Source organism: Schistocerca americana, chromosome 11 (genome assembly GCF_021461395.2).
Source record: "Schistocerca americana isolate TAMUIC-IGC-003095 chromosome 11, iqSchAmer2.1, whole genome shotgun sequence".
Taxonomy (NCBI): domain Eukaryota; kingdom Metazoa; phylum Arthropoda; class Insecta; order Orthoptera; family Acrididae; genus Schistocerca; species Schistocerca americana.
The window spans coordinates 180875751-180898389 of NC_060129.1; the positions used below are offsets into that span (position 1 = coordinate 180875751).

Genomic DNA, 22639 nt, shown 5'->3' on the forward strand with positions numbered 1-22639 from the left:
AATACCCCATTCATTAAGGGAGCAATATTTTATAATTCTCTGCCAAACAACCTGAAACAGCTTTCTGGTAGAATTTTTAAAAACGAGTTTAAAAAATGGCTTATATTGAAGTGCCCATACAGTATGGTGCTGACATGATTTGACCTCAGGAATGCTATGTTAAATATACTTAAATGATATTTTACTTAATAGCATGTAATCTATTTATATTGTGTGTCAATGATCTAAATGTAATTATTATAACATTGCCCATGCATGTTAAATACATGTTTCATAAATAAATAAATTATTAACATACCAGAGTACGAAAAAAAACCCATGTGATGATCAAACCAGCCGATGAACTCGCTGTGCAAACATCAACTTGTACCTTATGAAGGTGCTCGTTTTCGAAATTTCATAATCTCCTTAGTAAACGTCATGAAACAGTGTAAACACAATGATTACATTTACATTGTTGTCAATGGAGTTCAAACTAACCTCCGTGAGCTCAATAAACGAGATCACTGGCTAGTGGCTATACAAATTACTTCCAACATTCTACGTCTGTGGTTGTGGAATATTACAGCTTTCTTTATCGTACCTTTCATCAAAAGAAACACACAGTTTATACGTATTCCTTTTGTTGGTTGTATAGGTATTACAGATAAATACTAACAAGTTTACAATCTGAATTGCAATGCTCATATTTTCTGAGGTGATAAAAAAGTAAATAATTCAATCTTTTGCTACCATTTAAAATGGTCTAATATTAACAGCCAATATTCCGTAATATTTATCAAATATTGCACACTTGCAAATTATTTTATTGAATGTGTTGCACACAAGCGACGATGACGCAATTTTCGGTTTTAGTAGTTGGCAGCCGTCCTGAGCCGCCCTCTGGCGAGCGAACACTGAGATTGGGCCGGGACGCGGCTTATAAATCATCGCGCAAGCAGTAGCCGGTAGTCTGTAGTGGGTTTACATACTATTTGTTACTTCCTCTCAGTTTCGAAAGGTATCTATCTTATATTGTATGAGAGTTATGATCTAGTAAGCGGATGTAGAAACTTGTGCATCCATATTAAAGTTTAATCTCATATACGTTTTTATGGGCTTATTTCTAGGCTACCCTGTAACGAGTATAAGGGTTTTGGTTTTGGCTAATATAATAACAAAGGTTTTTGTCTCCTTTGTTCCCGCAAAATCTGTAAAGTCCTCCAGGTGTAAATAGTTCAGGCTACCCGTGTGAAACTGCGGTGGCTTACGTGTCCTAATATTCGTGATAACATCGTCGAAGAGTTAAGTTTATCAAGATTTTAAAGATCTTAAGTACTGATAAAGCTCTGTGGTCACTGGTGGGGAAAGAATTAATATAGATGCGAATACTCTTCTATGCCAACTTGTCAGCAACATTCTATAAATTTCGTATTCTGTGTAGCTTTTTTAATAGTTTCTCTTAATGAAGTACTGCTTGTTCTGGGAATTTAGAGTAAGCAAAACACCTTGGCAGATGTTGCACTGACAAATTTTGAAGCGGAAATAAGTACTTAGTTTTGATTGTACTTTCTGGGGTTGAATTAGTGAACTTTATGCAATCTCGAGTTGCATCTGACCTGGGTAGTGAACTTCACTGCAGCTGGGTAAAGTTTCATGACCTTCCCCTAACCAAGGTCAGTGCAATCCACTTCTCACAGCCGCGAAAGGATGGGTACGACGCCACGCAGCTCTTCATAGTCTAACACGGCAGTGGGTCACATGCAGTCACTGTGCTCTAGACTGCTAGGGTGACGTTAACTGTTTTCAGTAGAGCATCCGTAATTACGGTACCCAACAATATTTTCGTTCAGTGTGTGCGAGGTCTCGTCAGATATCTAAGAAACTACACTATTGAAAGCCTTCGCCCCTGTTTTAAATTCCATGGTATACCGTAGTTTCCTGGATAGGACTATGAAGACCCGAGGTTTCAATACGGAAACTTGTTTAAAAAGGGGGAAAAGCTCGGAATGTTATCAGGAAAACTTGTAAATATGAAAAGGCCTTGGCCACCATCCCCGATTTCAGTAAAACTGATTGCATTAACAGAATCAATATAATTGACAAACTGTTGCTGCGGGGCACTTTAATTCGCCCCATATTTCAGATTAAGCTGAGAATGTCTTCCGAAACAATGTAGGCAAAAAGCAAATCCCGAATTCCGTGAGTCAAGTACATTGGTTACCGTATCGAGTAACATCCCATTCATGTGAGTGGGCAAAGCATTTACTTTTTCCTTTTGTTACTTCAAAAGGAACGTAAGGTTTATAACTGTTGCGAACTATAGCTTACAGTACAGCAGAAGCGCCCATAAAGGTATACTTTGCCGCAGTAACTGTTAGTAGCAATATTGTATTGTTCTCTAAACCACGTAATTCAAGCACTTGCTTACTTCCAACAGACGTTACCTTAGCCTCCGTTTTTCTTAGTACCTTATTTCCTTTTCTTCCAAACTGGTCTTGTATTAGCTTATGTACTCCGGAAGCTATTGTAGTGCGTGGTGGATACATGGTACCAGTATTAAATTTTCTCCCTTTCGTGTATTGAGTGATGGAAAAACGAACCTATATGCCTCTGTACGCGTCCTGATAACTTCTCAGGCTTCGTACACGAAATACGGTACTGCGATCCGAATTGTAGCGCTGTATTCCTAGGATACTGGGTGTCTAAATTTACGCGACAGGTTTCAGGGGAACGTTACACTTGAAAAAGCTTTTTTTTACCCTATGTAGGATAAAAGCATTTATACCCCGATCAGCTAACTTCAGTTGTTACCATTTAAGGGCGTACTCCTAAACTTTTAAATTCCACACCTTCTGTGAATGTACAAAAAAAATGTACAGCTGTCACTTCGCTTCATTAACGCGTTAATTTAACATGTGTAGTTACTCTAGCTGCGGCGACGTTTTCATTTTTCTGTTGAATACAGAACTTGGTTCTCGCCTGTATTTACTAAGACGGCTGTTACGTATTAAAAAATGACGGGTGTGCATTTGTACTGTACGCATCCGCAAAGGGTGACACTATACACTTGAGTTAAAAGTACTAAAAAATTGAAAATGACAACGGAAATCAGTTGACAATGTTAAAATGATTTTTGGCAGCAAGTGCGCTAAATGAAACTGCCTTTAAATATATCTTTGGCTGTGGCAAACGATACGAGAGAAAGTTTCGAAATGTTGTATTTCTCCCAAATATTCGCATGGTGCTTTCTCTAGCATTTGTACTTCCCTGTGAGCTGCACCAGTTAAGACTCGTCTGATACCTTGTCTTATTCCTACTAAGTCGCGACTCCTTGCATAGGAGCAAAACTACAGAAGTGACTGCTCAAAAAGATTAGTGAGTAATCTTTTTCTGTACAAACACTTGAACTAAAATTTGTCCAGCTTATTGGCCTTCTCAAAGTGCGTTGGCAAGTGTGTAATAGTGACAGTACTCAAAATAAACTGGGCTTGGTGATCATGAATATTATTAGTCAGTCTGTTGGATTTGAATGTGATGATCTGAGTCAAGGTAATGAATGTTAGGTTGCGCTAATAGTTGAACCTGTAGCGTAGCCTTATACTGGTACCAAATTTCACGTACTTTTGCCATGTAACGCCAAAACTATATAGCAAATTTAGGAACCCTAAACTAGCTAATGAGCAAATGCGTTGATGGGTATTATATACATTTATAGTACGTAAACTACGAAAAATGGAAGGGGCTCGGCTATGTAACTGTCATAAGCCGAACTAAAATGAACTTTCGCGGCATAAAGTAAAGTGTGTAGTGGAAGTCAATCACGCAAGGTTTCTGGAAAATGTTTGCCTTTTAGCAGATGGTCAAGCAACGGCAAGTTGTTAAACGCAGGTTTGTGGCGTAAAAGCCTAAGGATTCTATCTGTACTTGACAATGGTATGCTGATTTCTTAGAATTAAAATGTTCACTTATTTATCGCGAATATAAATGCAGCCGGTAAAGGTACGTAAATAAACCAGTGAGTAAAAATTTCCGTAAAAACACACCTTTATTGAATATCTAGCTTAGCACCCGCTGCTTGAATCGCGTAGACAATGTGGCCTAGAGGTTTTTTATTTAATCAAATTATATTCAGATAACACTTAAGCTTTTCCTCTAATTAATGCCGTATAAGCATCGTCTTTTCCAAATGTACTACTGGTGCCCTCCGTTGGTGGTTTAATTTTCAGAAACACGGAAACACGTATTTATTTATAACAGAAAAGTCAAATACCAATGGTCGTAGATGCAGCCTTAAATCTTTTAGTAATATCTTAGCAATTTTTTTCAGAAAACTAGTTTACCCTTTAGTGGCTGAATTTCCAAAAAATGCTGAAACGCGTGGTTCTTAATTTGCCTGATAAACAAAATACCGATTTTCACAGACCTAGCTTCAAAATTGCCTTAATAGCTAAATTTTTCAGAAAACCCTTCATCCTCCTATCAAACTCCGTAAGGTCGGAATTTCGAAAAATCCCTACTTAGACGACGCATCTTCTCCAAATTTAAAGTTCCTATCCTTAGCGGTTTGGGTTGGCCGAAGAGTCAGGACATCGCTTTTGATATACAGATTGGCAACATGGTCCGCATATTAGAGGCCATGGGTGTCGATACGTTGGTTTACGTGACTAGCTATCCCTGTAATACGTGTAGACACACAGGACAAACATGCCTCCTGCAGCTCTATCAGAAGTACGGCTGTGAGTCAACAAGACAATGAGCAACAACCGTAGCACACAACGCTAGCTTTCCAGTTGCCACTAGAGCGCCGCGGCGTACGGATTCGACAAGCGCGGCGGGTTCCTCTCCAGGAAAGTTTCAACTATCTACTGTATTAAGTTTGTTTCCTCATACGGATCTGCAGCTTCAGTGTTATTCCTCGACGTCAAACCATTTTGTCAACAGGTTATCTAGTCTACTGGATCAAACGTAACTTTATTTCGCCCTCCTATTTGGCTGCACATAGAGGTGAACGTTTACGGCGACCGTTCCGGACACAAATTTTCAGTACGAAGAGATTTGTTCCTGAGTAACAATTATTTTTTTTAGAAATTTTCCTCCATAGACTACTCTAAAACAGTAATGGAAAACGGACGTGGAACTAAGTTAGGCTGAACCATATACTGTAAGCTTATGGTCGAAAGTTGAGTCCCATGGTTGGTCCCACCAGAACATTTCAGCGCTTCGACTCTAGTACTCCAAAAAACGGAAAGATTTCAGCTATAAATAGCTATCCTCTGCGCACACAAACTCGTAAGGCTTGTGGCAACACGTTACTGAAAGATTGTAACACGTGTTGTCAAAAGCTTGAATCTGCTTAAACGCACAGTGGATAACAAATAGCTGAAATCTAGATCGGAAATAAAATTGCCACAAACCACTAACTTCCTTTCCCTTTTTGAAAATACGGATTTGGAGTTAATATTGAAATCCTTGGCTATCAAGCTGTAAAAGATAGCGTAACAAATAGAATAGACGCTCAGGCAAGCATATGTTTCGGTTGACCGTAAGAAGTGGTTGGCTTCGTTTGTATGGTGTAGCTTCGTTGCCCCGTATTATTTCCTGGGGCTTTGCAACTTGAGAAACTGTAATTTTTTTTTTTTTTTTTTTTGGTACATGGGTGCACTTTCATAGACTGTGAATAGTTAACTCGGTCACTATTTTTAACGAATTAACCGGGGTTCAACACTGCTAGGAGTGTCTTCCTCAAAATTCATATCAAAGAATGGTCTAGAACAGTCACAGAATTGACTAAAAAAGTATGATACAGAGTTAAGTACAGAATCGTCGATAAAGACTGGCAGTACTTATGTCATTTATAAAATAATAAATATGCTAAAAGGGCATTAGTCACAAAGATATTAACAATAAAAAAAGTTGATGGCGAGCTACTAAGGGCTGCTCGTTACTTACGCGGTTACAGGTTGCAAATTCTGCTTTTCAGCAGACGCGAGTGGTAAATAGGTTGTGTAGTGTTGCAGGAGCGTTTCAAGGATCGTGGAATAACTTAAATACAGGAATTAAGACTTTTGTGTACAATAAAATTCAGCTAAAGCAGTATTTTGCGCACGCAATAAGACGTAAAAGTAATATGCATCTAGACCTCGCTTACTTGCATAGGGTTCTGGGTCGACTTGTGCCCTGGTTCTAATCTATTAAACTTCCTTCTAAGGGAAAGCGCTAAAACTGGCAGCCGCTAGCATTTCGGAAATGAACGTTCTTAATCATACTTAAATTATCTAGATTGAAGGGATAAGAATGAATTCGGACTGGTACACAACTTTTCCTACAGTTGTGATCATTCAACATTAGGTCGCCATGAACTGTACCCTTACGTTGTTGTTGTTGTTCTTGTTCTTGTTGTTTGCAGTCCTGAGACTGGTTTGATGCAGCTCTCCATGTTACTCTATCCTATGCAAGCTTCATCTCCCAGTACCTACTGCAACAAACATCCTTCTGAATCTGCTTAGTGTATTCATCTCTTGGTCTCCCTCTACGTTTTCTACCCTCCACGCAGCCCTCCAATACTAAATTGGTGATTCGTTGATGCCTCAGAATATACCCTACCAACCAATCCCTTCTTCTAATCAAGTTGTGCCATAAATTTCTCTCCTCCCCAATTCCATTCAGTACCTCATTAGTTACGTGATCTGCCCATCTAATCTTCAGCACCCTTCTCTAGCATCACATTTCGAAAGCTTCTATTCTTTTTGTCTAAACTATTTATTGTCCATGTTTCACTTCCATACATGGCTGCACTCCATACAAATACTTTCAGAAACTACCTCCTGACACTAAAATCTATACAAGATAACAAATTTCTCTTCAGAAACGCTTTCCTTGCCACCGCTAGTCTACATTTTATATCGTCTATACTTCGACAATCATTTTGCTCCACAAATAGCAAAACTCCTTCACTGTATTGTACTGTAATTGTTTCCAGTAACTTCTCGCAAATCTGTTTTTAGAACAGCAAAGTCTTCGCCTGTTTGTGCTGCAAGTTATTTTTAAGACAAAAACCCCTGCACGACACTATAGGGCAATAAAATGTACTGCACAAGCTTAACTGACACGCAGTGTAGTTAACTTTAAACAACGGTGCGGAGCATTTTGTAGCGGAGTAAGAAATCTAGTGCAGCTCACAGGCCGAAAGAGCGAAGAGTACTACGTTAAAGCTGTGAATTTTTCAGATATCCTAATCTGAAAATAATTGCGGTCTTTCAGGTTACCTCGGCGCGATTGTCGTTGTCAGTGCCCACTCAAAACACTTAAGAATTTCAAACAATTAAAGATGGCAAAATGCTTTGATCGTTAGTTACTTCAATATGCCTAGGAAGTAAAAATGTTCAGCAGATAATGTGCCTGAGAAAGACTTTGTAACTTCACTTGTTGATCGTAGATCGAAACTGTAAGAGGTGTGTTCAGCAAACACTTTCGGAAAACCTGTTGGGTAAATATTACGTTCGTGCAGCAATTACTGCAACCATCGTAATATCGCCTAACAGCTAAGGGAATCAGACGACATTAGTAACTCATTTCTCTAGATTCTCTAAGAAATCACACCCGTGTACAAAGCAATTTCAAACGTCTGATTAAATTAGAAATTAAATATGTGAAGCCTTAAGGAGCTGAATACGCAATCTAAGATTATTTTATTAGTATCGGATTAGCCCATAGGCAGGACAAAAAGGTTTGCAATTATTTTTAAAGTTGGAAAAAGCAAACGGCTCATCGTACTGCGTAACTACAGTGAAAGTAATTTGTTCTCAGTTTTCAAGCTAATTTTCACAGATCAAAAGATCTCCTGAACTGCGTCGTAGAATGAAGGGAAAAAAAAATTGCAGGTACTCAGTGGTATGTGTCCGCCCCTCGTGGTCTCGCGGTAGCGATCTCGCTTCCCGAAAACGGGGTCCGGGGTTCTATTCCCGACGGGGTCAGGAATTTTTCCTGTCTCGAGATGACTGGGTGTTGAAGACGACACCACATCATCATTCATTCCAGTTACGGTCGGAGGAAGGCAACGGCAAAACACCTCCATTAGGACCTTGCCTAGTAAGGCGGTGCGGGTCTCCCGCATCGTTCCCCTACGCTCTGTAAAGAAGCATGGGACTTCATTTCCATTTTTCTGTAGTATGTGAATAGTCTGAACAGTTAGTAAAGCTACACTAAAACTTCGTGCCTGCTGCTGAAATGTAGCTCCATGGACAGCGAAAATGTAGATAAACTTTCCCTTTTATTTTGATGTGTAAGAAAGTTTAGTAAAGGTTTGAAAGCTGTAAACTTGGGAAGCAAGTGCTCTCAAATACTAGATGGGTCTCGTCTGGGTAATACGTGCGCCCTCAGTTAAACTGATCTAGGTGCATAGTTTGTAACTTACTGATATAAGCCTTTAACGTAAGATTATAACTCTTAATGAGGGCATTAAGAGACCGAAATCTAGATACGCTGAATTGTAGGATACACTATCAACGTAGGCATTCAGTGCGTAGTAGTAATGGAATACATCAGTGTGCTAAGATTCCGAAAAATGTTCGAAATTAGCTTTTTCGATTTGATTAAAATAAACTTACTCAAAGCCTCAATTTTATCAAATTTCAAGCTAGAAATGCTGTACATGTCCTTAGCTCTGCGATCAAGCTGATCTAGCTAAAGCAGCCCCGACACAGGTAATAACACTAAAATTACATTATGCAATAATATTGAAGTTGCCTCGAGGCAGCACAAATTTGCTAAATATTGTGAAATTGTCGGTATGGGCACCGGTTTGTAGAGCTATACGTACTGTAATAATGCTGTCCTCGCTTTGCGGTCATTTTAAATTTTACACGCTAAACGTAGATGACATCAAAATACGAATGTCCCCAGAAAGAGTAGTACGCGAAACAAATAGTCAATAGTGCCCACAGACCGCATATGTCCGGGCAGCGCAATTCTCAATAGTATTGGCAAGCTCAAGTAGTCTCTATTGTAGACATTCAATCTTACTGCACTTACGGGAAAATTATCATTGACCATCTAGGAGGCGCTGTAGAGGCACATTAAATGTCGCGGAAAGGTAGTAAAAGCTTGTTTCATAAAATAAGCTGCTGAAATGTCACAAAATAGAAGTTTCGTTGATATGGTATGCGAGTCACAAAACCAGCTTTGTCCATGACTGTTACATTAATTCTAAAGTTTAGTATGCTGTAGGTATCGTCCCGTATCAATCATTCGACTTCATGATGCCCTATCCACCTAAACTTTTAGTGAAGTTGTCAAATGCAAGGGTTATCTAGAAATGACAACTGTTTTTCAAAATGAAAATTATTGGGAAAGTTACATGAAGCTTCCTTCCCTTAATACATAAACATGTCATATGTGGTCAAGAGCTTACTAATTTCCACGTTGTATTCTTTCAGTGTCAGTTCAATATGCCAGGTGGTCACTGATTTCCCAAACTCGTCACTTCCAAAACTCTTACCACCCAGAAGATCTTTCTATTTAGGGGAAAGGTGGAAGTAGCTAAGCCGAAGATCTGGACTGTAGGAGGGATGATAAATTTCCGCATCAGAACTAATCCATCCAGAAATTTTAGATACAGCACATGTGTGAAGCAAAATCCCTCAAGAGAGCCTTCCTCGCGTCCTAGTTTGGAAGGCACGCTCTAGTTCTCTGAGATTCACATTGATCGTAGTGCGTTTTGGCATAAAATCCACAATATTTACGATACCGAAACATGGTTGACGTTACCTTTGTTGAGCGCCTTTTTTCGAATTTCCTCGATTTGTGATGCACTTACAAGGCAACCCACGACGTTTGGATCACGGATTTACTTAGAACTATGTACCTTTAGTAGGCAATTAAGACATGTGGTGGTGTTGGGGCTTATGGGCGCTCAACATCGAGGTCATCAGCGCCCTGACACACATTAAAAGAAACGAATGTGGACAGACCTAAGAAAACTAAAGCACAAACTCAGAGAAAGTAGGAAAAGGAAAATGCTACATAAGAAAGTAAAACCTAAGGAAAGGGGAAACATAGCAACAAGAATGTCACAGGAAATTGTTATTGGCTGGCCACTTACATAAAATATGGGCGAGCTTGTCACACAGTGAGGAAATTAAAATCCTCTCCCTAAAATCTTTGTAAAAACATTTGACAGGGCACAGAACTTTAAAACTTTAACCACATTCGTCCGAGTGTTGCCTAAAAGAGATGGCAGGTCCGCTGGCAAGTCAGCCGCGACCCGCTGGTCACAAAATAAAACGCAATCCAATAAAACGTGGCGCAGTGACCTGGACGCCGCAAGCACCACAAATTGGAGGCTCCTCTCGCCGGAGCAGGAAGCCGTGCGTCATAGGGCTGTGGCCTATTCGAAGCCGAGTGAGGAGAACCTCGTCCCGTCGATGGGGCTGAAAGGAAGTACACCACACACGCGTTGGGGCTCGACTATACGGAGCTTACTGTCAGCCACTTCCAGCCACTCACCCTCCCACCGACGCATGACCCGTGCGCTCAACAGCGAGGTGAGTGCGTGCAAGGGGACAGCACACTGAGATACTTGTGGATCGGGACACGCCTCCTCGGCTGCGAGATCTGCCCTTTAATTCCCAGCAATACCGACATGCCCCGGAACCCAGCAGAAAGCTACAACCTTCCCCAGTCGCTGTAATCGGAGGAGGGCATCCTGGATGGTCTGGACAATTTTGTCTGCCGGATACAAACGTTGCAATGAGTGAAGGGCACCGAGTGAATCGGAACAGACAAGAAATTTAGGAGAGGAAGAATGTCTCATGTGCTCCAGTGCCCGCAAGATCGCAAACAATTCTGCATCAAAGACAGTAAAAGTCTGAGGCAGTCGGACCTTGAGGACATGATATGGAAAAACAACTGAGCAACCAACAGAATCCCCTTGTTTCGACCCATCCGTAAAAACAGACATAATGTGAAAGTAGTAAAGTGCACTACTTTGGCAATTCTGAAAAAATGCAAGAGTTTTACGCGCCTATTTTGTAACTGATGTATCAGTGCTGGACGTTAGTTTATGGTGGTAAAGCGGTCATAGTTAGAGCTTAGTAAGACGAATGTGTATAAGGGGGCGGTTCCACTCCTGCTCAAACCATTTTTGTAGCGAAATGTAAATTGACATTAAACGAACTTGCACCTACCCTATTGGTTCTTGCTACGTTAGGAACGCCTCACCGCTACGCAGGTGAATTGCAAATGGACCTTCCTCCGTGTCTGCAGATTGGATCGTCAAAGTGCAAACTAGTTCTGGGTACATTACGAGATTGCATATGATTTTTGCATATCGCGACAGGCATAATTTTCAAGAAAAATGTTGATTCATTTACTTATCGATAGTTACAAATGTTCTAATAAGACTAATTTTAACATCATTTGCTAAAACATTATGCAAGTAAACGATGTTTTTCTAGTTTTCACTTAAATGTGAAATTAAACATGACCAGCGATGAAAAAAATATAGATGGAAAAATAGTTCGTGCGGCAGTCGAACCGTCGCCTCATACATCTTCGACTTAGGGAGATCGAACGCTAACCATCAAACTTTGTCTGCCACCTACGCATATACATCAGTTACGTAAGAAATGTGTAAAACCTTTCTTACGATTCTCTCGGAGTTGCCAGAGTAATGCAGCTTACTACTTGCACATTAATGGCCTACTAAAAGTATACAAAGTTAGAAGTAAATCTGTGATCCCCTTGTCAGTTGTTAAAGAAGCAAGTCGACCTTGAAAAGAAATGAGCAGCATGGTAGACATGCGGTAATAGAGTTGAACACAGAAATTCCGAAGTTCGCGACCAGATACAATGTTTACATGTAGGTGATTATGTAGAGGTGTAAAGGAAGCTTGATGTAAATGTATAGATAAATATTGTTTTTACCTTTGTATAACTAAAAGGTAATCATCTCCATTATGGGCCTAGTCTTCTCCCAATTTTCCCATTACAGTAGTCATCTAATCTTCATCGTTCTTCTGTAACACCACATTTCAAAATTTTATTTGCTTTTTGTCTGCCGTCTTTAGCCTTGGTACCAAGGTACTCAATACTTCTGTAAAAGATTAAGCTTATCTATTACAGATATTTTTAAATCTGTGACTAAATTGAATGTAAATAAAACTGCAATCAGTAACTTTTTGAATAGTTATTATGCCAAGAACAGGTTTTCGAATCTTTTCAGGTTCATCTTCAGATGGTTTTCTGAAAGTTAAATCGCCATTCCTAGCATGTAAGTTCCAGAAAACCATCTAAAGATGAACCTGGAAAGGTTCGAAAACATTTATGAAATAATATTTAAAAAACTGGCTGGTTGCAGTTTTCTGTATTTAATTCTGAGTCTTCATAAGACTTCAATTTAATACGATATTAATGTGGTTCCTATTTCCAGAAAAGCTTTTCTAGCTATTATGTATTTTATACCATATCTGTATTTTTCAACAGGTATCCAGTACCATTCAAACAGGTGCGATGAGTTGCGGTCCAGGAGGGAGCATGAAATTAGCAACTTTCCTGCTTCTACTAGTGGGTGTTGCAGAAGGTGAGTAATGTCGACTTTCTAATAGCGTTAATTTCAATGTTCGAAAATCATGAAATTATGGGGACTAGTGCAGCAGGGGATACAACCCGTCGGCTTTGAACAATGACGTCACAAGTCGGCAGAGAGCATGTATTACAGAGATGAAAGAGCTGAGGAGAATGTTGAGAAACAAAGGAATGCGAGAGAGATAAACATTGATCTTGTCAAAAGCATAAGTGTTTTCTGACTTAAAAAAAAAATCTCACGAGATAGAATAAACTGATCCTACTTTATTAAGCAATATCTTCTCAAAAGCCGAGAAGCGGTTCTTCTTAGTGTTCTAGCTCCCTTCAGTACGTAATAAGAGTTTTTTGGCTCTTTAAAAAAAAATCTCACGAGATAGAATAAACTGATCCTACTTCATTAAGCAATCAGTAAAGAAACGAAACTGAAACATAACAGCAAAAGCTTTTAGATTTACATTCAATTATTTTAATGATAGTGCTTATTAGAACACAGAACTGCTTTATTATCTATGCCTCGAAGTGAAGTCTTTAGGATCTATGACTAAGGAATGACGTCATTGTTCAAAGCCGACGGGTTGTATCCCCTGCTGCACTAGACCCAAATTATGTAGCTGAAAGTAACTGTTACCCAGAGACAAAATGTTGTGCTCCTGAACATCGTAGGTAATAGTAAACATGCTTTCATATTTGCGCAAATAGAATGAGTCTAATACGATGAAGCTGCCAGCTGTGAATCAGATAAACGAAATACAATAAACCACACGTCTTTGGTATTTGGATCAATACTAGGTAATTTTTTTTGAAGTTGCCATAGTTTACGTCAGTCCTAATAACTATTTTGCTGCAGATTCTGTTGGCAAGGGCAGTCCGTCTCCAGATTAGTATTTCTAAATTTTATATTAGAATTTAGGGGCAAATCAGCATTTTATACTAATTTACTATTAAATGGTCATTTATATGCAAAAAGACTGTAGTTTAATAATGCTTGAAATGTAAAAAGTAAATGCTAAAATTTAGTATCTTTGTAAAGAAACTAAGACATGGGACAAAATGAACTTACCGCCAATATGTTAGTCTAGGAAGTTTATAAGAAGTTACCTTCCCACAATGACGTGACTTCATTCAGTAAGTGAACAAATGCAGATGAAGCCCTTATTTAACGGGTAGACTTTAACAAACGTCTGAAGCGGAAACAGTTGATCTTCAGTTCAAAGTTCACTGTTTCAGTGCTCGGATCAGTGCTGTTAGAAATTGTTCACTTTTTGCTGGAAGCAAGATGTCTAGATTCCTCCTTCCACTAGCGAGAAGACAAAAGAAGCGAAGGGTACTTACATTCTTTGCTACTCCGTAACAGCTGAATGGGATGCAGCTCCAGTGATAAGTTTTATAGAAACGTTTTAATCAATCATTTAAAACGCGTTAATTACTGGAAAGTACGTGATAGTGAAGTAAATCTTAGGGCTGCCTGAACAAGACTCGCTGTTCGAACAGTTTACGTCATAGTTCGGGAAATATGGGGTTAAGCTCTTTGCATCGGCCTGCCATCTAGACTTTCGTTGGTATTAAGTCTTGGCGTTTATGCTGCACTGTGGATTTTAATAATAAAAACTATGAAATATGGGCTGAAATGTCTTGTAAGGTGCAAATCATGCTTAACAGCGGCAGCTATTAAGATTTCAATCATTGTCAAGTTCTGGAACATTCGTTCGCAACACACTCGCGCTAAAATTACTCTTACGGTATGTTTAATTTATTCGGCTTTTGATTCATCTGAATTTTGCAGTTTTGTTTTTAAACTGATTATAACCTTAAGTTTTTACGTGTTATTCTAATATATGAACAGGCATTAAACTGCTTATTTGCAACCTACTTCATAAAACATTACGTTCTCATAAACAAAAAAATATTGTACTGGGTTCGGTCAAGCAACGTATTCTTCAGGGCATTGTCGTGTTTGATACCTTGATACCAAAATCAACATCGATGTCTATATCTGAACATACCAGCGCTCTTATTGTAAATTTATTCAAACACAATAGCAATTTGTGCAGAACATGAATTAATGCTATTTCCTCCAGTGTAACGAAATTAAAATTTTTACATCCTAAGCAAAATTATGGCTAATTTTTGTGACTAGTTAATAGTTCCCTGTGTACCGCTTGCACTCGCGTCGCAAGAGTGAAATGTCACGTGATTCTTCTAACAAGTTCTGTTCTATCGAACGCTGCGGCGTATCGGTAAATCTCAAACCCGTTCGAAGTTTGCCCAGCCCTTGCAAATCGGGTAAAAGCTTTCGCTGTCTGCCATCAACTTCAGCAAGTTGGACCGAAATGCGTTAAACGAACAATTTTTCTTGAGCGCACATGCACAAATCTGAAGTAACTGCTATTTATAGTTCAAGGAAGATAACTTAGATCGGGGCTCAACAAATAGCAGATACTGAGCGTGTGCCCTCGCGTTTATGAATGCTCTTGAGCACAGCTACATGTTGGGGGGCGGGGACTGCGCGCGCACCGTTCGGTCGCAACAAAACGGCAAATTTCGTTAATCATGAGACTATACCTGATGTAAACAAACATAAACGCGATGATTGGTTGCAACCGTGGCTCTCGTACACTGCTTTTCCGCTCTTCACTACAAATGAAACTGTCTGCTATATAAACAGCTATCAACGTTTCGTAAGTATACGTACCTACGTGATCTTCTTGAAAGATCGTGTAGCCAGTCTGTGAACGCTACTTGTGCTCGGGTTAGTCATACACCGTGAAAATGGCTGACCGATGCGTAGTGAAACAAGCGCGCGGAACATAGTTTATAGCGAAAAAGTTACTCTTTTCCACAATTACAGAGAAGTCAAACGTTTTTCGAGAAACAATATATAATAAAAATAAGGGATGGTACTTCAGTAACATGGCATAATCTTTAGCTCCGCATATTGATAAGTGAGCTGGTGGGAAATTTTCGACCTCGTTGTGCCCTGCGTTTTTGTTGGGTTTAAATACCTAAATCATTTAAATATGAAATTCATCAAATGTTAATTAACTAATACTTAATCATTTTTCAAGAAAAACGCACGTCTTATAGTTTAATATAGCACGCAAAACTCCAGTTTTCATTGCAAATACGCACGCTTAATTTTTTTTTTTGTTAAAAATTGACATTACAAATTCTGTGGAGGGAAAATGAAAAATCAAAGCTGAATGTTCACTATTTTGTAAGACAGATCTGATCTCACAAGAGCCAGTGATAAGTGGTAAAGACACAGTTTCATGGCGTCGAGCATACGGTACAAATTCTGAATATTTGGTTCTCATTTTAACACGGCAACGTAAACCAAACGGAGCTGATTTGGAGCCGAGCTAAGGAATTCGTCGTTGGAAATAACTTTCCAGCTGTCAAATACACGAAGCTTCGAAATGTCACTGCCGAACGATGGCGAAATGCAGTACAGCGAATGTCAAAAGTTTTTGTTTGTGGCTTGGGATTCTGTTGCCGATCGCCTCGTTATCAACGTAGCAGTATTGAAATGCAGTCCTTGGAGTCCGATATCGAAAGAGTTAAGGTTACCAGACAACTGACTCTCACCTTCAGTGAGAACAGCAATGAGCTTTTACGCCACACGTACATTGTGCAGAAAAATGACCAATTTTAGTAACTTTCGTCTCTTGTTTTTTAATTACAATACTATATTATCTAAGGTCGAGAGCATGTTGTTTCCCAGCCTGTTTCCTAAGAAGCGTATCGCCTGAGTTTCTACCATTTATTTCCTTCTGTATAAAAACTGAAGAACGTTCAGAACTATATTGTTAGTCTCCTTTGACGACGCCACTGCGTCTACATAACTGCAGGTTGGTGGTATCACTTGTCTAGTGCTGTCAGTCAAACGCGCAGGTGAAGCTGTTGCCCCGTATTCTGAGTCGTGTGCGTAACGCACAGCGTAAAACTATCCTCATTATCGTATTTGATTGTACCAGATAGCTTGCCTTCCACTCCACGTGAAACGGAATCCAATGAGGTTCCAACAAACGCGAAAGAAGTGTAATGTTGACATGTTTAACCTTCTGATGAACGGAGCACCGCCAAATGTGAGATATGGATTAGTATTGATGCAGTGGCGAGTCGGCATTACATAACACAGGCAATGCCTTCATACCTAAATCCCCTGTGAGAGTAATCTTTTCCACACAAAACCAAATGTACGAAAAATGGCAGTTGGTAAAAGGAAATCAAACTGACTTTTCCCAAATTATCGTCCACGTAGGAGGGTTTTTAACCTTTTAAATGTTTTGATATTTTACTATCCTCAAGGAAGAGTTGGAATAACATAAAGATCTGATCGGTTCTCAATGTTCAGCGAGTTTGAGATTCTTCACAATTAGATTGACCTGCAGTGTGGCAGAATATAAAGACAAAAGGTCAGCACAAGAAAAATACCTTGAAATGGGGTATTTGACTGTTTCTTGAAAATTCTCAAGTGATTGTCAAAAATTCTCAAATGATTGTCAAGTTGAGCTAACATGTTTTTCCCCTCTTGATTTTCAGTAGTTTCATAAAAACGGAAATGAAATTCAAATACTTGCAAAGCCCGCTAAAACGGTCCATTAGTCATGTGATGCTGTGACGTCACTAGTTCCCTGATCCTACTGTCGAAGTGCTAAATCAGTGTCTCGCGCATTTCAGAAAAAGGGTTAACTATGGTGTGTAATTACATACCGTACAAATAAATGCATAAAAACTCAGTTGTTTCTCCATGCTCTAGGAATAGATGGATAAAATGTCGCCCTATGCTGGCAAGCTGCAAAGTCGACGCTGTTCACTAGCTTAATTTGAAATATTGCACTCGGAGATAAACACTGACTTACCTCAGAAGGATGCTCTCAGACTGTTAAGTCATTCAACGAAATTAAACTCTTGTTGAAAAGTTTTACCCAAGTATACTTAAATTATTTGGCAGCTCCGTGTCGTCGAATGTGTCGAAATGTCCCTAGATAGGGGGTTCGAATCTAACCCAGAACATGTAAACTTAGAGTATTTCTAAAATGCAACAGCCCTCTAATATGAAAACCAAATAAGTTAAAACTTACACACCGATGAGAAACAGAATATTGTTTTCCTTGCTGTTTACATGCGGTAACATCTGCAATCTTTAACACACCACGTTCAGAAAGATAGTTTCTAGTTAACGCGACCACGCACTTTTTACTTAATTAGAATCAATATATTTTCGTGTTGTCCAGCGGCGATTCCTATTGCTGAAACTTTCGCAGTTTCATAACCTTACACAAATATGAAGTCTGCTTCAGCCGCTAACGATAGCTTACTCACAAACATCAGTCCTTAAGTTTGTATCTCCTGAATGTTGTTCAAACTTTAGGTCTCTCAGAATAACCTCATTGCCCTACACCTCGTACTGGGGCGTGTGCTGATATCTTCACAACTAGAATGCTTTCCAGAAAGTGGGTTGTTCCCAAAGTAAATGCATTTAGCTTCAGTTATCCGGTTACTAGGCGAGGACTCGTATGAACCGCATAATCCATCTCACAGTCGAAACAACTGCTACAATCAGTCCTTCCTAACGCAATTCTCGTACTTCGTATAAGACATACAAAAAATGACCCTTCCAAGATTACAAAATAAGACCTCTTTATCAGTGGTCGGTTGAGCTATCCGTTGCTCTACCGACCACCTTGTGTGTGCAATATCTCTGGTATACAGAGCAAATAAAACTTCGTCCGCAGCTCGTGGTCGTGAGGTGTGGTACTAGCTTCCCGCCCCGGGGTTCCCGGGTTCGATACCCGGCGTGGTCAGGGATTTTCTCTGCCTCCTGATGACTGGGTCTTGTGTAATGTCCTTAGGTTAGTTAGGTTTAAGTAGTTCTAAGTTCTAGGGGACTGATGACCGTAGATGTTAAGTCCCATAGTGCTCAGAGCCATTTGAAATAAAACTTCGTGAAGAATAATTTCTGTGCCCTGGGTCGCCGACTGTAGTCGGCAACTTAATTATACGGATCCATTTGCAAAGGTTCTGCAGTTAGTTTTTATAGTTTAATGATGTTGCAAGGAGCAGGGAAAAGAATGTCATTGCACATATACCCACTCTAATGGGTGGAGCATAAACGCATCAACTTTCGCAAGGCTTCCACTATCAGCGTTAACAAAATTCCTTTCTATTGTTACTTTAGTTATAACTGTTTTCCATCACTAAACAGTTACTGTTTACACGAAAAGTACGTAAAAAAAACCCCTCTTCACTTCTTAACGTTCGCACAGAAATAGATTTGGCTTACTCGAGACGTCACCAGCGCATCAACTAAGTTTATCACGTGACCAGATCTTGATAAGATTTTAAGCGTTAATTACGCAGCTCATGTTGAGAATATTAACCATAAATGCTATTTAAATGTGGTAATCAATCAGAATACAATAATCCGGGCCATATTTTTAACATCGGAAAATAGCCATTCCAAACGTCTCGCAGAATGGCTTGTTTCCGCAAATAAGAGAATAAATATCCCGTTCAGCATAGGAGTGTGAAAAATTTTCTGCAATGAAAAAGGCGCGTGAGAAACTAGCTATCTGATAAGTAAACTAACGGGGTTCATCTACAGCGCACGGAATTCACACAGAAGCAATCGTTAACGGAAAAGAGAACAGAATCTCAAGGTTTAATTACGCAATTTTTGTATAAAAGCTCACAAAGAAAAATGTAATATACGTTAAAATGTGACGTGTGCATTTTTCATTTGTAACGATCTCAAGATTTCCACGCAAGTGTTCGTGGATTTAAATTGAGTGGCGAAGATACGTACGGCAGCTGTTCTGTCTCCCATTCTGTCCTGTGCCAGTTTTCGTACTGTGCTAGCACCCTGCTGTTCACACCTTGCTTGCTCAAGAGTGTATCTTGTGAAGCCCTGATTTAACTGGTCTTCCTTGAACTGAAATGTTGCTCATGGTCAATGGATATTTAACGGAGCTGTAGTGTAGTTATTCTGCTGTAATTCCTTAAATAGCTTGTCACAGCAGACATAGTGCAGAATAGTTCACTCCACCTGTACGTTCCGACTTCTTACAAACTATCGGTGCAGGTGTTGATATAGCTTATTTGCTGGCACTCTTTGAGCTGTTACACTCGCAAAGGCGTATCTCATTCCCTTCTGTCCAAAACAGCGTCCAGCTTCTGTTGCGGAATCTTGTCTCTTGTAATACAGTATTAAATGAACCATCAGGATTACTGAAGAATATTAAAGATCGCTACTTGAACAGCGAAAACAACTACAGCTTAGACGTGTTGATTTGACAGTCGAGATAATTTCAATCGCCTTTTATTAAAATTTCCCTAATTAATACTCCACGCGAAACTGAACCGTACTACCATAAACTTGACTAATCGTGTCTGCCTAGTCCGTCACCAAAGACGGCAAAATTACTGAACTATTTAAGCACATTCTTAAAATGGACTAAACGGGAAAAATTGCTTCTAGCCTTAGATTCCTTGCCCACATACACATCTGTGCTTCATAATTTTAATAGCTATAAATTTAAAACGAAACGTAAAAGAAATATTTAAAAGCAGATAAATATCAGACTACTTTCTAACACAGCTATTCCGTACAATCCTATCTATTGCAAACTACCCACGTTTTCAATTTCAAACTTTAAAAGTAGTCACTGCTACTAAAAATTCACAAGCAAATTTTCAGGACTATAAGAGGTTAAGAATGCCCATGGGCTAAAAAATGTACTTTTCACATTAAAAATATTGGTGTTTCAAACAGCAGCAATCCCACTTCTCGCGAGACATTCGCGACAGAAACTTTGAAACGGGAAATAAGCGATACAAAAAGTACACTACGCCACATAGTTATAATATATTGCCATGCAGTTCTGAACAACGTGGAGTTCAGTCTTTTAGTTCATCGGGAATTGAGATTGAAATAGCAAAATTTCTACTGAACAAAGCAACCTTATAAACACGTGTTAAAAGTAGCTCGTATTAAGATTTCGCTGGTCTTCTCCAATATTGTGCCTCCGTAACATTGACAGGCGCACAGTTGGAAGGAAAAAAATATAAAGCTATGTCGTAAGGATATTCTCACGAAGTTCATATTTCAAAAGACAGTATGTGCTTCGCAAGGAAACCAGATTTCAAACGGAATAACTGCAAACAGCTCTCAGAACATGATTTTGGCTTTTTTTTTTTTCTCTCTTCCAGTGTGTGCAAAATGTCCGTCTGGATTCTTCGAGTGCAGTAACGGCGCCTGCATACGGGAAGCAAAACACTGCGACCGTAAGAAAGATTGCCCAGATGGAGCTGACGAGCTGCACTGTGGTAAGTACAGCTACAAAATTTTCATATTGGTAAATTTCCCTATGTTGAATTATAACCTGATTAACTGCATCCCTGTTGCTTTTAATATTTTGCTGCAAGCTACGTATTCACTGGAATTTGTGCTAAGGGCGAAAATTAGATTTGAAGTTACTAAAACATCAAAGATTTTCGGGTCAGGTAAACTGAAGTTTGTCTTACTTTCGTCACAATATTAGACAAGGTCTGACGGGCAAAATAACCTTAAACTTTCCCTATGTGGTGTAGTCGAATATCGTAGGCTATCTGTAATAGATAGGAATTAGAGTAGAAGCATCTATTTTCATGGACCGAAATACGAACGGTGAAATTTCACTTTTAACTTATGGAGAATAAAGTACCATGAAAACTAGTGTCTAGAAACTAGCAAGGAATTCTGGAAACTAAGCCACGTTCAATGTGAGATACTTCTCAGTAACTCAACAGGGCCTGCCATTGTGGATGTGATGTTGACCTCACGGCCAACATTGCAACCAGGTAAAAAAGCACACGGGCAGCCAGCATGAAATCAGAATTCCCAAGCGGCCCTACAAGTTCAATATTGTTGTAAAATGTTCAATATTGAAATTTTCCCCGGAGTGCTCGATAAAAGGGGTAAAGTCATGTCGGGTTCAAAGTGACACACTTGCAGCCGAACGACGTCGATGCTGCTTACCTGTTACCGAACTATGACTGTTAGTGTTGCCAGTGTGATAGCTGCAAAGGTCTCGATAGTTCCTTGTATCTCGTTAAATGTAGCTGGTTTCTGTTGAACTTCTTTAAAGCTTCCCCAAAAGCGGCCTGGAGACAGTTTCGGTCCCTTCAAAGAATGGGCCAATCAAACTGCGCAATAAGACCAGAACAAACCACGCACCACATAAACACCCAGTACATAAACATGTTCGTCCACCTAAGCCTGAGTGTTTTCAGGAGCCGGTTACACGCAGTGGCGGCGGATTACGGTATTAAAGCTCAAATTTCTATTCAAATCGTTAGAAGTAACATTCCATGCGACTTGCCTGTAAATCGTTCATAACTTTAAGAATGCTTCCTTTGGTGGTATGCACATAACTTCACAACATAACCTCAACACATGGACCTCAGCTGTCTGTCGTTAGCTACGGAGTTCACATTGCCACTGAAAACAGGTAGCAATGCACTATACGCGTGACCTACACTGAAGAGTCAAAAGTGGTACACCTACCTAATATCGTGTTGGTCCCCCGCGAGCACGCAGTCCTGAAACGACGCGGCGTGGACTCAACTAATGTCTCAAGTAGTGCTGCAGGCATTTGACACCGTGAATCTTGCAGGACTGTCCATAAATCAAGACCCGTTGCAAGGTATCCCAAATATGTGCAATAATGTTCGTCTGAGGGAGTTCGGTAGCCAACAGAAGTATTTAAACTGTTCCTGGAGCTACTCTGTAGCAATATGACATGTGGGATATCGCAATGTCCTGCTGGAATTGCCAAAGTCCGTCAGAATGCACAATAAACATGAATGGATGCAGGTGATAACACAGGGTGGTTGTGTATGGCTCAGCTGTATATGTATCAGGGGTCCCATATCAGTCCAACTGATCACACACCCCATAGCATGTCAGACTCCACCAGTCTGAACAGTCCCCTGCTGACATGCAGGGTCCATGGGTTCATGAGGTTGTCTCCATACCCATACACATCCATCCACTTGAAACATTCAAACGACTCATCCATCCAGGCAACATGTT

General features: G+C 39.7%; 1 protein-coding gene across 1 annotated transcript in view; it reads left to right on the top strand.

The window, feature by feature from the left end:
- The first annotated feature begins 8430 nt into the window (after positions 1 to 8430).
- LOC124553503 (putative vitellogenin receptor) overlaps positions 8431 to 22639 on the top strand; it is a 148450-nt gene continuing 134241 nt past the window's right edge. The window contains exons 1-9 of the mRNA XM_047127356.1: positions 8431 to 8547; positions 8643 to 8888; positions 9198 to 9284; positions 12463 to 12559; positions 13595 to 13633; positions 19323 to 19459; positions 19574 to 19614; positions 19965 to 20113; positions 20776 to 20892. Of these exons, the coding sequence (XP_046983312.1) occupies positions 8431 to 8547; positions 8643 to 8888; positions 9198 to 9284; positions 12463 to 12559; positions 13595 to 13633; positions 19323 to 19459; positions 19574 to 19614; positions 19965 to 20113; positions 20776 to 20892 (1030 nt within the window). The remainder of the gene's footprint in view (positions 8548 to 8642; positions 8889 to 9197; positions 9285 to 12462; positions 12560 to 13594; positions 13634 to 19322; positions 19460 to 19573; positions 19615 to 19964; positions 20114 to 20775; positions 20893 to 22639) is intronic.